The 15,308-nt window shown below is 42.2% G+C and overlaps 3 protein-coding genes across 4 annotated transcripts; all 3 read right to left on the bottom strand.

Moving 5' to 3' along the window:
* Positions 1-8,164: 8,164 nt before the first annotated feature.
* LOC9634018 (cathepsin B-like protease 3) lies at positions 8,165-9,899 on the bottom strand. Its single transcript, XM_002965423.2, has 10 exons — positions 9,738-9,899; positions 9,619-9,672; positions 9,490-9,570; positions 9,267-9,431; positions 9,136-9,210; positions 8,948-9,070; positions 8,679-8,894; positions 8,504-8,617; positions 8,407-8,442; positions 8,165-8,344 (listed from the first exon to the last, which is right to left on the bottom strand). The coding sequence occupies exons 1-10, from the start codon at positions 9,798-9,800 to the stop codon at positions 8,243-8,245; spliced, it is 1,029 nt and encodes a 342-aa protein (XP_002965469.2). The 5' UTR covers positions 9,801-9,899; the 3' UTR covers positions 8,165-8,242.
* On the bottom strand, positions 9,899-13,188 carry LOC9634017 (phytosulfokine receptor 1). Its single transcript, XM_002965422.2, has one exon. It carries the CDS (start codon positions 13,028-13,030, stop codon positions 9,935-9,937), a length of 3,096 nt encoding a protein of 1,031 aa, XP_002965468.2. The 5' UTR covers positions 13,031-13,188; the 3' UTR covers positions 9,899-9,934.
* A 549-nt stretch (positions 13,189-13,737) lies between these two features.
* On the bottom strand, positions 13,738-15,255 carry LOC9634016 (30S ribosomal protein S16). Of its 2 annotated transcripts, XM_024670671.1 has the most exons (5): positions 15,186-15,255; positions 14,932-15,066; positions 14,813-14,858; positions 14,042-14,316; positions 13,738-13,918 (listed from the first exon to the last, which is right to left on the bottom strand). In XM_024670671.1, the coding sequence occupies exons 2-4, from the start codon at positions 15,062-15,064 to the stop codon at positions 14,091-14,093; spliced, it is 405 nt and encodes a 134-aa protein (XP_024526439.1). In that variant the 5' UTR covers positions 15,065-15,066; positions 15,186-15,255; the 3' UTR covers positions 13,738-13,918; positions 14,042-14,090. The 2 variants fall into 2 exon arrangements, with proteins under 2 accessions (XP_024526439.1, XP_024526438.1); XM_024670670.1 differs by lacking the exon at positions 13,738-13,918 and having other exon boundaries at positions 13,975-14,316.
* Between the last annotated feature and the right edge of the window lie 53 nt (positions 15,256-15,308).

The raw sequence follows: 15,308 nt of genomic DNA, 5'->3' as shown, positions 1-15,308 counted from the left end.
ACATATTGTTTGTATCCTTTAGCTACTAGATGTGCTTTATACCGTTCTATCTCATCTGTCTCTTGGTACTTGAGTTTGTGGACCTATTTGCATGGCACAATTGCTAATCCTGTACGTACTTCTTTGGGAAGAACTAATATCCTAGAATTGTTCTCTAACCGAGTAGTGTATTTGGCTCTCATCGTGGCTTACTAATGAAAACGTTGTACCCATGCTGCATATGCATGAGAATATAGAATTGCTTGTGTAGGCTTCTATGCTCATGTTGAATGTCGAGGTGTGGGATCTAGAGCTGTGCTATCACTGTCAACTTCATTTTGTCACTCGGGAGCATCTTTAGAAACTGGTGTACTTTCTGCATTCACGATCATAAAACCAATTTGTAAATGACCTTCAATGATGGAGTTGTCCAAGTGTATATCCTCCAGCAGTAGTGGTGGGATTTTTGGTGGAGGTTCTAAAAGAAGTGGCAGTCTATAAGGTGATAGTGATGTTTTTGTACTAGGAAATTCATTGCATCCATGAAGCTATTTGGTTAGACTTGAAGGTGAAATATAATTAGAGTTGGTGATTTTGTTTGTTGAGGAAACTGAATATGCTAGAATCATTTCTTTGAAGAACACCATCCTGCATACTAAAACCTCTTTCTATTTGAAAATCCATATGTGGTATTCACCTTTGATAGTATCACTGTAACAAAGCATAATACATCTTATGGAGCGATCTTGCCACTTTGTTCTGTATTCTTTATTTGAGACTTATAAGTATCCAATACAACCAAACACCCATAAAAGTGAAAGTGTAGGTTTATTACCATTCTAGAGTTCCTTTGGTGTCTTATTCAAAGTTGCCTTGGGGGGAAGAATGTTTTGGATATGAACAATTGTGTTCACAGGATTTAACATCACATGGGATATATCAAGAACTATGAGCATTTTCCTCTCCACAAGCCCATTCTAGCCATGTTTTTATAGTGCTGAGATCTAGAGTGAAATTCTTCGTGAAGCTAGGATAGTCTTAAATTTTGCTAAGAAAAGTCCCAGCCATCATCTACTCTACGCATGTGAATTAATCAATCAAGTTCTTTTTCTTTTATCTAGATCTAATCATGAAATGCTTTTAGTGCATCTGATTTCTGTTTAAGGAAAGAAACCATAATGATGTGACTAAAGTTGTCCACTATTAGTAAGAACTAACAAACTCCATGCAAAGATTTATATGGAGAGGTTCCCCAAATATGTGACCTTTTTTAAAAGTAGCTTTTTCTTTATATTGGACAATCCTCATATGTTTGTATTTGATCCTTTCAAATATAGTATGTGATGTGAAAGTGCCTTTGGCCCATTAATTGCTTGCATATGCCAGTCTTTAATGCCAAAGTTATAGAGTCAAATTGTTAGACAATGAGGCAATATTAGCACTAATAAAGATTAGAGGAAGAAAAAAAAGTCCATTCTTTGGAATAGCTTGAGCAATATATATGTGTCTATAAATAAAATTTATTATTGTTTGATCATCTGATTATTACCTATGTATGCATAAACTCCATCCTTTGCAAGTTTAAAAATGGAAAAATGTGTCTAGAAAACTTTGGGACAAATAAAAAATTAATTATCCTACATAGTAAAGTAAGAATAAAAATCTTTTTAAAAGTTGTTATTCTCAATGCCTCACCATTAGTTATACATACCTATGGTTTATTTGCTGAAAAAACAAATGACCTGATGTTATATGATGAGTGGTATCTCTATCAGACTGAACATAATTTGTAAATATCAAGGATGAGTTCAACAATACAAAATTACTATTTAATTCTTATCGTTATTATTTATATGAATCATTATCACATCATGCCTTTGTTGATATGTTTATTGTTGTTCTATTGTTATTTGTGCCACATCCTTATGGTTAGAACATGCTCATAACTTGTAATAACTCTAAGAAAACTTTTTATTTAGAAAAAATCATTGCAAAACATTTTTGTCAAAGAGTAGCATTTCTTAGTTTGAGGATTTTGTTTTTTCCCACTTCTATGTTCAAATCTTATGTCTATTGTGTTTCTAACTTGATTGAAATTATTTTTAAACCACTTGTTCTTTCATTCCTCCTTACTCACATGCTATAAACAAAACATAAACCTAGGAAATGAGACTTAAATAGAATATTTATAAGAATAAGATTTTAATGAATGTAAAAATAATAATATTTTCATTGTTTTTTACTATATAAAGCACTAAAGCTAAAACAAAATTATACACTCTAAGCCTATATAAAGCTTAATATTTATAGTTTTCTTGCAACTTTGCATTTAGATAGAAAAAAAATCAAATATATTGATTAAAGGTTGAAAACTTATTATTCTATTAACTAGTTTCTTATATTTTATGTTTGGTTTTAATCTTTATGTTATATAATTTATCATATTTTATCTTAGCACATAATGGCCATTGTTCAAGAAATAAACTTCTAGAACCACTGAAAAAAATTAAAGACATCTTATTTTTCTAGGGTTATACAATGGATGGATAAATCTATGGAGTTGATATTAAAATCATTTGTTTTTGTTAGTAATATTTGTATTGTTATGATGTATATTAAAATCAAATTACTATATAAAATTACAAACCTTTATATGTATGTCATTCTTATAAAAAAATAGATTGTCATTAAAATTATGTATGATTGATAAATTTACAACTTTAACAATTAGTTATTTATATAAAAGATTGTAATACACTCATCATTAAGTCCAATGCTCTTTTACAAACTTATAGCAGTGGATCAGAATATACATCCTCTTGGTCATGTTTTAGAAGTCACATGCTTTAGAATACCTGAAAAATCATGTTTAGGAAGTCATCATTATGAAGCTTACTTTCTCCATATGTTATTATTACAGTATTATCAAGCTCGCCTAAAATGTTAAAGTTATGCGAATTGATCTAAATAATAGCAAACTCAAAATGAATGTAAATAGAATGAGAAATTCACATTACAACATAAAAACGATTAAGGTCAACTTATTGTTGCTTGACACCTGAGTCCCCTTCGTATAATGTCTCAAGTTTGAGTAGGTTGGACCTTTCTACAAAATACGATTTAAGACAAGCTAGTGATAGCACTTTCAGCATAATAAAATTTAAGCTCTCTATAAACTTTTTACATCTCATTAATTTTTCCTTTTGTAGTTTTAAGAATTTTTTCCTTTAAATCACATCACTCAATATAAGTACAAATAATTGTCTACTTAATAAATTAAATATTTTAAGAAATAAGTAATATTTATTAATTATTGATTAGTGTCAAAGATTGTTGCACAAGATTATTTTGTCATACAACATATTTAATTCAGTAAATATTAAGATAAGTTTAAATTTGAATATCTTTCTTGTTATTCATTTGTATAGATAGCTGGATTTTAATTGTTTTTAGATAATCTTTTGGGTGTTTAGATGCATATATTTAAACTATGAATATCTGACTTATTATTATTTGAGTTTTTTAAATTTTAACCAGATTTCTATTGGTAGATTTAAAATGCTTATTTGATGTAATATAGAAATTTCTTTACTTTTTAAAGATAAATTTCTATTTTGACATAATACAATTTTTTTCTTGTATTGCTTCAATCTATTCCAATATAAAAATATAGAGTCTATATTTCCACCCTCACTAAAATATACAATGTTAATAAGTACAATAAAAATAAAAATTTTATTTTTATTTGCTAAATATAAATGAAATCTGAAAATATACATATAGTTTATAGTTTAGTATAATATTTTATTTAAATATTGTTTATAAGTGAGTACTAAAGATTATTTCTCTTACCCTTCACTTAATTTTGATGGTATTTTATAGTATTTTATTTGTTGTATCAAAAGCAATAAATGCTATAAAGAGTGTTATGAAGGCCATTTAATTTAACCCTATATTCATTAATGCTATAAAAATGATTTCTCTATAAACACTATTAGGACCAAAAAGCAAAAAAGCTTACTAATTTACACAATATATGGCTTAATATAATTGTAGTGCATTGATTCTTATATTTAGTATTGATTAATGACATTTTCCAACTCCAAGTCTTTAACCAATTGTTTTATACACATGGAGATTGGGACATCCACATGAATCTGAAGGATATTGACAAAGGTTACTTTATTAGATGAAGACAATATTGTTTCTTTGATAGTGTCAAAAGTAACTAGCATCTAAAGACCCTACTTTGCTAAAGCATCCATGACCATGTAGGATAATATACTAGAGATTAAATTGTTAAAGCAACATCAAAGAAGAAATTGAAGTTAGTGGTTGATAATTTTATAAAACTTGACATACTAGAAACTGCAAATTTGACCTCATATGTAAGTGTAAACATAATGATTATAAGCCCATTGAGAAACAATAATTATAGTGTGATATTTGACATCATTGGAAGAGGTGAATAAATGATAAAGAAAATATAACTTGGCCCATAAATCAAAGTAAAACTACTCTAATATTATCATGATCAAGAAGCCATGAATATCACCATCACAAAATAGTTGATAATGATTTGAAGTGATATTTCTCAATAAAGCATATAATACATTAGTGAAATGAGGATATTTCTTATTTCAGATAGAACATCAAAGCAAAGGTTTACTATATTGAACTCATCACCTTTTACAAAAGATGGAATTTTTTTTATCACAAGTTTCATTCATCAAAAGGAAGAGAAATCCTTTTGTGGTGTATCAACTGTTACCTCACATAAAGAATTGTTGAAATTTTTCTTGCAATCTACTATATTGTAAAGAAGAGGTTAATTGCCTCCAACTGAAATGTTCATTTAACAATAATCCCAATCCATATGAGCTGAGACTCCTTACATCCTAAGAGTAGGGAGTATGACCGATTGTTTCAATCTTCTTATGGGAACTCAACCACTAGAACACTAATCACATTTTTGATAAATCCCATTGGAGCAAAGGTTTTTAGGATTAAGTAGGTTTTTGTAGAAATAGCAAATTTCAATTTTTAGCAGATGATGGATTAACCACCACATGTATTCTAGGATCCATCACATGTATTCTAATTTCTTGTCATAGGTCAAGAATAGCTGTTGAAAGTTCAAGGAGTTATTTAAAGAATTTGAGCTATAAAAGTCATTGATTTCAGGGACTTGAGGTTATTGAAGAGAGAATACGGCACAACACCATCAGATGTAAAAGTGGTTGGACTGAGCACTTAGAGTTGCAATCTGATGGCAATGAGACAGTTGTAGTTGTTGAAAAGTTTCATTTGCATCGGTGCATTGAGTACGTATGGCAATGAGAACCCCTGATGAAAGCAAATCCTTAGGTTCGTAGTCACTAAACAAATCTACAAGTTTGAGCAACATGTTGTTTTATAAAGCATCACTCTTCCATGTGTTCAGGTTTGCCCCAGTAGAAATAAGACATTGATGGCTGCTGGTGAAAAGATTGAGTTCCCAGTGGTTACCAAGGTGGCATAGAAGTAGCAAACAAAGCAAATTGCCATGGTGCTTGAGGAGTGTATATAGAAGGAAAGACCATACAATAATCTGTATTGTTTCCTCTTTCTTGCCCTTCTGGTCAAAAGTAACTTCCCGCTTGATATATTGGGAGCATAGGAGGAGATGGAACTCCCATTGTACAACTTGGCAGGACAAGTGGAGCATCTATTGAAGTTGCCAGCAAGGAATGAATTGGTATGGGATCATGTTTGAGAGTAGCAAACATCAATTTTTCAGTCAGACATTTATGCCCTTCACTAATAGTGGTGAGTACGGTTGGAATCATCTTGGTAATGTCTTGCATACATATATTCAGCAGTGGAAAAGAATTTCACAAGCAAACAAGGTAGCTCCCATCTTGATAAGATACTTTTGTTCTTGTGCTTCGGCCTCACTAATTGCAAGTTCTATAATGACCAGCTCCTTTCAATGAACTTTACAAGCAAAGTCGAGATGAAGTGCATCGACATACGTACAGACAACTTGAAGGCTCATGGAATCTACCTCAGTCATTGCATTTGCAAATGTATGTCTGGAAACACTAATTGAACTGGTGAAGTGATTCATTCAGCTGTTGTCTCAAGAGATCAAGTTTGGCCATGACATTGTGTTTTCTTTATAGCACTTTGAATTGCATTAGAAAGAACTTCATTAGAGAAGCAAGATTTACTACTTATTGTTGTGTCACACTGAGCTATGACACGAATAATTTGATTCTTTTCACATGAAGACAGGGGTCTTTGTTAGAATTTAGGCAAAATTGCCACTGTGTGAGCATCAAGAACACCTCTTCCCACTAGAGCTGCCATTGCTTTTGGTTTCTGTTGGCTGGATGAAAAAGCACAAAACTTTTGAAACTGTTCCTTCAAAGTTTGGACCTCAAACCAAGTTCTTGATGCCAATCTAAGATCACACCATCCCCCTCAACATCCAGGCAGTTCATGGAAATCCCAGATAGATCAACTAACTAGTGCTGATATGATGTTGAATCTATCTGGAGTCTCCGAATCTAGCCTCTAGGATCCCGAATTTTCCTTCCCTCAGAGTGTGGTCCCAAATGTAGTAGAAAAGTGAACTTGGATTGTCAAATGGAAGATCTACTCCAGCATTCATGATCTTGTCTGGAATGTGGAAGATGCCCCGTTTTGTCTTCCACAAAAGAAGATGATACCCTAATTTCTCATAAATTACTTCGTTTTCAGTCCCAATGTTGTTAGTGCTATGGCTGCTGCAGGCTGCTGGATCATGCTCGTTTGCTGCAATGAGCGATCCAGTGATCTAAGGAATGACTGATAACTCGTTGCAGCAGAAACACAGACAGACAGACAGACAGAGAGAGAGAGAGAGAGAGAGAGAGAGAGAGAGAGAGAGAGAGAGAGAGAGAGATCATATTAACCACTTAGTTTTTTTGGATCTATTTAGTTTGGAATCTAAGTCATGAGCCAGTCCCAGTTTGCTAGTCTGCAAGAAAATAGAAAATGAAACAAAAGACCAAGCCATGCAATCCAAAGATTCATATGGATTGAAATAATGTAAAAAGGACAAACAAAAGCACTTAAATTGGCTATCTTACAAGAAACCAGCACTAAAGAAGAATCATGTACAAATCAAAGAAGAAGATATCCAAGAACACCATAGCAAAACAAAGAAGAAAAAGAAGCTAAAAAACAAGTTATATCCAAGAAAATGGCAAATTAATAAAAACACAATGGCAAAACAATGAATCTGGTGGATGTAGAAGTGTCTTGGTTGATTGTAGAGCAAACCATAGTCAACTAAGAAGAAACTGAATCGTTCTATTGAATTGATGAGATGTTTGTGATACTGAAATTTTGAGAAACATGCCCGGAATGACCAAATTCTTACGTCCAAACACTTCTAAAAGAAACGAAAGCATGGAAAATCCCCTGCCGCGTGCTGCCCGCGCCCCGCTGGCAGGCGTTCGTTGTCATGTAACCGTTATTGTTTGAAAGCCAAGCACATCGATCCTGAGCGCTCTGCGAGCGTTTCTTGGCGCTTTCTTGATCCGGTAGGCTAGATTCTTTCCGAGGACTAATAACGCCAGCTGCTGCCGAGAGTGCCAAGCCAGCGCCTTCCAATCCGAAATCCAAGTCCATCGGTTCCTACAGCCTCAGCCACGATTCTTTGGGGCCTGCTAAGAGCGATGCGTCCTCTTGCACCAGCGTCTTTTGAAAGAGACCCGAATCCACGCCTGACACTTAAACACGGATATACCCTCTACCCGAGCAACATTTCAGGTAAGAGGACACGCAGCTCAACCACTTGATTTGCTTTCGTCACAGAGATTGTCTTTGGCGGCGATGAAAGCCTGTGGATGAATGAAGGACGAAGAATGCATAGCTTGCGTTGGAGCATGGAGACCGTGATCAAAAGGCTAGAAGCCTTGCAAAGTTCACGACGACGACTGCCCAAACAAGCTCGCGTGCATGGCCAATGCTTACGGTGACAATATGGAAACTCCCATTTGCCCGGCGGCTCTAGAATCCGACTGAAGGACTGGAGTGATATATCGTTAGTGTGTCAATCGAATATTAAAAAAATGATGAAAAATAAGTCTCACTACATTGTAGTTCCCTCTTGTGTCTGTCCTTTACGCTCGCAAAAAACAATTCTATCACTCCGTTGACAATAGTAGACAATAGGATTTAACAAATAGAAATAGGAATAGAGTTAATAGTCTGTGTACAGCATATTTACAAATTATATGTCAGAGAATCCAGTTTTCTTGAGCGGGATTCCAGCCACAGGCTCGGACTCAATACCACATTCATTGGAACCACGAGAGATTTGGAAAAATCCGTCCTGCGAACACACACGCTCTTGGTTAGAAACCTGAAGCTTCGGAGCTATGATCAATGACTAACCTCTCCCCATGACCGGTTCCACGAGTTTGCCACAATCTAGATCAGAAAAACACAATACGCTAGTTCAAGAATGCACCAAAGGCCACATACTGCTTACCCAGTAATCCTTTCCATCATCGGTGGTGCCCCAGCCAATAAATTTCACTGCATGCCCACCCAGGACTTGACCGAAAACGTGCTTATAAACTCCAGACTTGTAGTGAGCAAAGTCCTGCATCGACAATTAACACCGATAAGTCGAAAAAAAGGTTCTAGCGCTCATAAACTTTTACCTCATATACGGTATAGGAAACTTCCACGGGCCCATTCTTGTAAATCTCGGCTTGGATGTCGTAAATATCGGAGTTGACAGCGTAAGTTTGCACCGTGAAGTGTTTAGAGTCCCTCCACTGCTCATTGTCCACGCATTGCTTTACGCAAACCGGCGTGTCATACTCAGGTTCGCAACCAGGATGCTTGCATCCTTTTCCATCAAAATATGGATCGCACTGAAAGTATCAAGTTAGAAAACTAGAGTTTATGAAACTTGGGAGCTCCTTACTTGAGACGTCACCACCCCTGTTTGTGCAAAGTATTCCCAAGCCGCATATGGATATCCACCCTCACAGCCAAATCCACAGGAGCTACAGCAGGCCACAAGGTCGTTCTCGGAGAGCGAGACATTCTGAGAAAAGCGAAGCATCTGTATCACAATGCACACGAACAAAAAAGAAAAGATTCTCCACTCACTTCATTGTTGAGGATGCAAAATCGATCCGTCAGTGCCTCGACAGCTCCAAAAGCCCAGCATGACCCACAGTGACCCTGGCGAAAGATTGAGCGATCATAAGCAGCCACACAGCAGTACAAGTAGAGCACACCTGGTCAAGAATAGTTTTGATGGAAGCACACTGTGGCCAAGCTTCACGGGCATCGAAATGCTTAGGAAGATCCAAAGTTCTCGGGTGGCTTCGCAAGGGTCTCAACGGCTGGACTTCCTCTGATGACTTTGGAAGAACACCGCAAAGCCTCTTGAAATCTCGCACCTGAAAAGAAAGAACAACGCAGTCACTTCTCTTGCCTGGAATTTATAGCGAAACTCACCGTGTGATTGATGAACCGCTCGTTGAATCCCGCTTTCCACCCGGCATTGGGGTCATTGTTCACGATGTCAACGATAGATTTCTAAAATTTCAGAAAAGCTTAGCAAAGAAGCAAAATCTAGCTCAATACCTGCAAGAGCGGCCTCCCTAGATCGAGCTTCCCAGATTCCGCGACCCTGACGCCCTGCCATCGCAAAAACCACACCGCATTCTCAAATGCGCAATGGAAAAACCCTGCCAATCAATCACCTGCGCCACCGCCGAGAACAGGAGAGCGATCGCGGCCGCCGCTAGCACGAGGGACGATTCCATGGCGCAATAGAAAACCTAGAAACAAACTCCTCAATCAAAGCAACACCGTGCTTGCGTGTTTGCGTGAGCTTTCCCCCAAAAATAAATATCCACAAAGGGGCACAGCGACAAATAGGTAAAAACGTCTCTACTTACTACACTCCGTGACCAATCCCCTCGAGCCACGTCACCACCTCCTCGATCCCGGGCCGCCTCGCCGGATTAGGGTTTATACACTGGCACGCCACCTCTAGCATTCTCTCCATCTCCTCCTCGTTCCCCCGCTCTCTTAGCGCCGGATCCATAACCTCCACTCCACGCCCCGCCCCTTTCATCTCCCTCACCCACGCCACAAGATCATACACTCCATTCGCCCTACACACATCCACAGGCCTCCGCCGCGACAGTAGCTCGAGCAGCACCACGCCAAAGCTATACACGTCGCCCTTCGGGGACGCCATCCAGCTCTGCGCATATTCCGGCGGGATATACCCCAGCGTTCCGACCATCTCCGTGCTGACGTGGGTGGCCGTCGGCAGCATCAGCCTGGCCAAACCAAAGTCCGCCAAGTGGGCAACGAATCGGCCGTCCAGGAGGATGTTGCTGGACTTGATGTCGCGGTGGACGATGTGTGGCTGGCAGGCCAGGTGGAGGTACGCCAATCCCCGCGCGGCCCCCCTGGCAATGTCCAGCCGCGTGGACCAATCCAGGTGCTTCGCGCTCTCGTGTAACCAGCTGTCCAGGCTACCATTCTCCATGTAGGAGTAGATGAGTAGCCGGTGCTCGCCATAGCTGGAGTAGCCCTGCAGCGTTACCAGGTTGGGGTGGTCCGCCATAGCCAGAGCTTGGACCTCTGCCTCGAACTCGCGCTCCACCTGGAGGCAGTCGCCTGTGAGGCGCTTGATCGCCACCTTGGTGCCGTCGGGGAGGCTGGCCACGAACACCAGCCCGAATCCGCCGCAGCCCACGATGTTGGATTGATCGAAGTTGTCCGTCGCCTTGACGAGATCCGCGTTGGTGAGCGGGCGCTGCTGCTTGACCAGGGTCCGGAGGAGCTCCCGGTTGTGGAACACCTCCACCGTGCGCTTCATCATCTCGGACAGGTCCCGGAGCTCCGCGGCGGAGTCTTCCTCCTCGTCGTCTCGGTGGTGGACGGCCTGCTTGGGCGACACCATCCAGATCCAAATCCTGATTCCAAGTGCCACGCTGACGCCGATCCCGATTGCCAAGCTCGAGGAGTTCTTGCTTCTCTCGCTCTTGGTGGTGCTACGTTGTTGTGACTGTGGAGAGCTTCCATCACCGCAGCTATCCGGCAGTGGATATCCGCAGAGTCTTGGGTTTCCAGCGTAGGCCGAGGCCGTGAAAGTCGAGAACTGGTTGCCCAGCGGGATCGGGCCTTCGAGCTTGTTGAACGAGAGGTTGAGCCTGGCCAGCGAAAAGAGTCTCGTCAGCGTCGTGGGAATTGCTCCACCCAGCGAGTTCTGCGAGAGATCCATCGACTCCAAGTTGCTCAAGTTCCCCAGGCTTGCCGGGATCACTCCCGAGAGTAAGTTGATGCCCAGGTCCAACGACACCAATCTTCTCAGAGCGCCGTAGCCGTCGGGAATCCGTCCGTGGAACCGGTTGCTGGCGAGGATGATCGAGGGAGGCAGCGCAGACACTTGATTGTACTGCAGCCGAGTCATGTTGTTCTTGTGCTTGACGAAGAGGATGCTCTCGACGGCCTTGATGCCCGAGGTGTCGATCTCGTCGCCTCGGAGCGATTTCAAGTTGGCAAGCTGGTCCGGGAGCGCACCCGAGAAGGAATTGTTGGACAAGTCCACGTAAAAGAGATGGTGGAAGTCCCCGATCCAGAGTGGAACCTCTCCAGTGAAACTGTTCCACGACAGGTCCAGGACTTGTAGCTTGGTCGAGTTCGTCAGCCACAGAGGAATGGTGCCGGAGAGGTTCGAGTTCCCGACCGCGAGCAGCTGGAGGTTCCTGAAGCTCCCCACTGGCGATGGCGCCATGTCGAGAGTTCCTGAGAAATAGTTCTTCGAGAGGACCAGAGCCACCAAGCTCGAACACTCACGCAGAGACTCGAGAGGAATCCTCCCGACCAAATTGTTCTTGGAGAGCATTAGTGTCGTGAGGTTCGTGAGAGATCCCAGCTGAGATGGTATCCGGCCCTCGAGGAAGTTCCCAGTCAATGCAAGCGTCTCGAGACGGTGGCACTCGCCGATCGCTGCCGGGATGGTTCCATTCAGTAAGTTGTATGAGAGGTCCAGATACGCGAGCGAGGAATTCATGCTGGAGCAATTCACCGCGATCTGCCCGGAAAGCCTGTTCTCCCGAGCCGAGAAAACTCGCAGCGACGTAAACCCCGTCGTCAAGAACACTCCACCTTTGATAGAGTTTTTGTTGAGCCATAGCTCCTCGAGGTTGGCGAGAGAGCTCAGCTCGCTTGGAATGCTGCCGCTAAGCGAGTTAAACGAGAGCCTGATGGATCGTAGCAGTGGTAGCTGCGACAGGGACGATGGAATTCTCCCTTGGAGGCGATTATCTTCCCCTTCGAAAGTTTCCAGGCCGCGGCATTTGGTGATACTGGCTGGAATTCTACTCGAGATGTCGTTGCCCGAGAAATTCAGCACGCGTAGCTGGGAGCTACCGTCATCCTCGCACAAGCTCTCGAAGATCTGGCCAGAGAGAGCGTTGTTGCTGAGATCGAGCACCTGGAGCTTGATCCCTCCGGAGAAATTCCAGGAGCCGTCGAAGCGATTCGAGGAGAGGTTGAGATAGCTAGCCGCCTGGAACGAACCTGGAGGAAGGAGGATCGGTCCCGAGAGATTGTTGGCGCTCAAGTCGAGCCGCTCGAGCCTGGGAAGCGATGAAGCGTTGCCTGGGAAGGAGCCGGAGAGAGCATTGCTGGAGAGATCGAGATGGCTGAGGCCGCGCAATCTCGCTAGGCTGTCGATAATATTTCCGCCCCGGAGCTTCAATCCTGAGAGGCGGATTTCCTGGACGCGGTAATCGATGCCGGCCTCCCGGTAGGCTTGATCGATCGACGCCGCGCATCTGACACCTCGCCACTGGCAGCAGCTCGAATTCCTAGACCATGACGACAGCTCCAGCGAGCTCGCCCCTCGTTGGAAGGCTTCCAGCGCTTCAATCTCTGTCACAGAGCACGAATCCTGGCCTGCCGATGGATCTAGCGCCCGAAATATCGCGAAGAAGAAGACCAGGAGCGTTCTTGCCTGGCGCCGCGGCTCCATTAATTCCCTGGCGCTGCTGTGCGGCCCCTGGATCGTCGGCTTTCATAGATTACCCAAGAAATTTCTCCCGATCGCCAGAGCAAAGTTTGTGGCGGCCGTCATCCACCACCGCCTTGAATGCTACCGATCGAATGCGTGCGTTTCGTAATGTGGGTATATGAGCGTCTGTTCTTCCCTGCTTATGGCTATGGCCGCCTAAAAAACCCATGGGGTGGACTTTATCTCAGCCGTCCAATCCCACAGCGTAGACGTTGCCACGTGGCTGGATTGCGTCCGTTGGAACCTTTTTCACCTTTCTTTTCTGACTAGAAACGGTTAGTTAGCGCGTAGGGGCGTTACGGAATCGCGAATCCGTCCCGTCCAAAAACCAATCGCATCATCTCCCCGGTAAGAATGCGATAGAAAATTTGGTGAAATTTTTCTTTAGCCAACCGAGATTTCACCCAGTGTTGACAAGAGGGATCGGGTCAAAGATTATGGAAAAAGTGTGTTGTTCCACGTTCTAATCGTTGACTATAAGGGACGATGGTCTAGCCTACCATTGAGTGTAATCGAAGAGAAGATTAGATCGAAAAGATGGCGTGGCACTTGGTATTCTTTGTGTGGGCATTTGTGCTTTTGGAGTTAAAAGTGGATCACCACTTATATTCCATTCACTCGCCACTCCACCACTAGCTCTAGTGTTTGTGTCCACGAATCACATACGCTACAGTGAAAGGAATGGCTTTCTTAAAGGAGAGATTTCGCCAAAACATGCGTTGCGTGTACGAAGTGTGAGAGAGTGACTTTGTAAATCTTAGAAATTTTTTGCCTGCGTTTCGCTGGAAGTCAAAAGCTACACAAAGCATGAATGCCCGAGGAACGAACCAAAGTGGCCGTGCTACGCAACTAACAAAACAAAAGAAAAGAAAAAAAAAAAAAACGAAGAAACGAGAGCGATTCCATCGCTATCAAAAGTCAGAGCTTACTTTGAGATAGATAAGAGCGATTTATAAGATTGAAATGTCAAACCTCTCTAGGCGGAGTTCTTAATTTTCTTCTTCTCTTGTGTTCGTCGGCGTCAGCAGAAGCACAGAATCCTGGAAGCGAGCATCGGAGCCGAGGAGGCGGAGGAGAGCTTGGCAGTGATGGTCACGTCGGGCTTGTCGTCCGGCGAGAGTGTTGCCAGTGGCGATGGCGACGATGACTCGGGCGGCCCCCGAGGATAAGCGCTTGGAAGATTGCCTGTTCGTGCCAGAAGCCTTGCCACGGCATTGGAAGGCTGAGCTCCAACCGAGAGCCAGTACCTGAAGAAAAAAGAATGTCAAGTGGAAGATGGACTGATTCAAATGCGAAGCTGTAACTTAGAACGCTAGCTTTTCGGGGACACTGACAGACATAGCTAAACAACAGGATCGAACAATACTAAACAAGGAATGACAGCAAATAAGCATTTGTGGACCGATTCCAGGGCTGGAACACTTTGTCGGAGCGGGAAGTTCTCTCAGGGGGACTGGCAAACATAATAACAAAAACAAAAACTTAAAGAACGAGATCAAAAGAATGAAACAGTTCCATTCACAGGAAGAATTTGGGCTAGAATTCTGGCAGACAATGCTAAAGAGCGACAGAAGCTATGACGAATATGAAAGGCCAAGTTCAAAATGATGAAACGATGACCAAGACGAAACCAAGTTCAAACAAGGACCAAAGAGAATTGAAAAAGGATGTCATTAAAACACTCAAAGATGATCCAAGGAGAAAGGGACCGATACTATCAAAGAAGAAAACGCGAAGACTTACTGGACTCGGTCCGCTTTGAGCGCAAATTGCTTCTCACCATCCTTTCCTGCAAGCATCGAAGCGACAACAAAGAAGAACTTGAGAGACCAAATTTTCTCTCTCGCTGAATGGAACTTTACCAGTAATGGGATTGTAGTAGCCCACATTCTCCAGAAATCTCCCGTCACGCTTGGAGCGGCTATCGGCAACGTAGATTCGATAGAACGGCAGCTTCTTCCTCCCAAAACGCGCAAATCTAATACGCACACCCATCGCTGCACGGCACAGAGCTCCAATTCAATCGAGGCAACGAAGCTTCTTGCTCAAATGCTGCTCCAATCCAATCGATAATCCAATCCCGCTCGAGGAATGCAAGCAATCGCCGCAAACTCACCGATCGATCGCCGCTAGGTGGAGGAAGAGAAAAACCAACCAGAGCTCTGGCACAGGAGATAGGGCTTGGGTTTGGGTGGTCTGGAATACATACATTCCATCGATTCCGATACAGAAGGCCTCT

The sequence above is a fragment of the Selaginella moellendorffii genome, unplaced genomic scaffold (genome assembly GCF_000143415.4).
Source record: "Selaginella moellendorffii unplaced genomic scaffold, v1.0 SELMOscaffold_6, whole genome shotgun sequence".
In the NCBI taxonomy this organism is placed as follows: Eukaryota; Viridiplantae; Streptophyta; class Lycopodiopsida; order Selaginellales; family Selaginellaceae; genus Selaginella; species Selaginella moellendorffii.
This window is presented reverse-complemented; position numbering and strand designations above follow the sequence as displayed.

Excerpts from the sequence above, each read along its gene's own strand:
- LOC9634018 (XM_002965423.2), bottom strand. The coding sequence starts at position 9,800 with ATGGAATCGTCCCTCGTGCTAGCGGCGGCCGCGATCGCTCTCCTGTTC. Across the intron at positions 9,571-9,618 it reads TAGGGAGGCCGCTCTTGCAG|AAATCTATCGTTGACATCGT; the intron begins GTATTGAGCTAG and ends CTGAAATTTTAG. Across the intron at positions 8,618-8,678 it reads TTTCCTATACCGTATATGAG|GACTTTGCTCACTACAAGTC; the intron begins GTAAAAGTTTAT and ends TTGTCGATGCAG.
- LOC9634017 (XM_002965422.2), bottom strand. The coding sequence starts at position 13,030 with ATGGAGCCGCGGCGCCAGGCAAGAACGCTCCTGGTCTTCTTCTTCGCG.
- LOC9634016 (XM_024670671.1), bottom strand. The coding sequence starts at position 15,064 with ATGGGTGTGCGTATTAGATTTGCGCGTTTTGGGAGGAAGAAGCTGCCG. Across the intron at positions 14,859-14,931 it reads CTACTACAATCCCATTACTG|GAAAGGATGGTGAGAAGCAA; the intron begins GTAAAGTTCCAT and ends CGATGCTTGCAG. Across the intron at positions 14,317-14,812 it reads CTCAAAGCGGACCGAGTCCA|GTACTGGCTCTCGGTTGGAG; the intron begins GTAAGTCTTCGC and ends TTTTTTCTTCAG.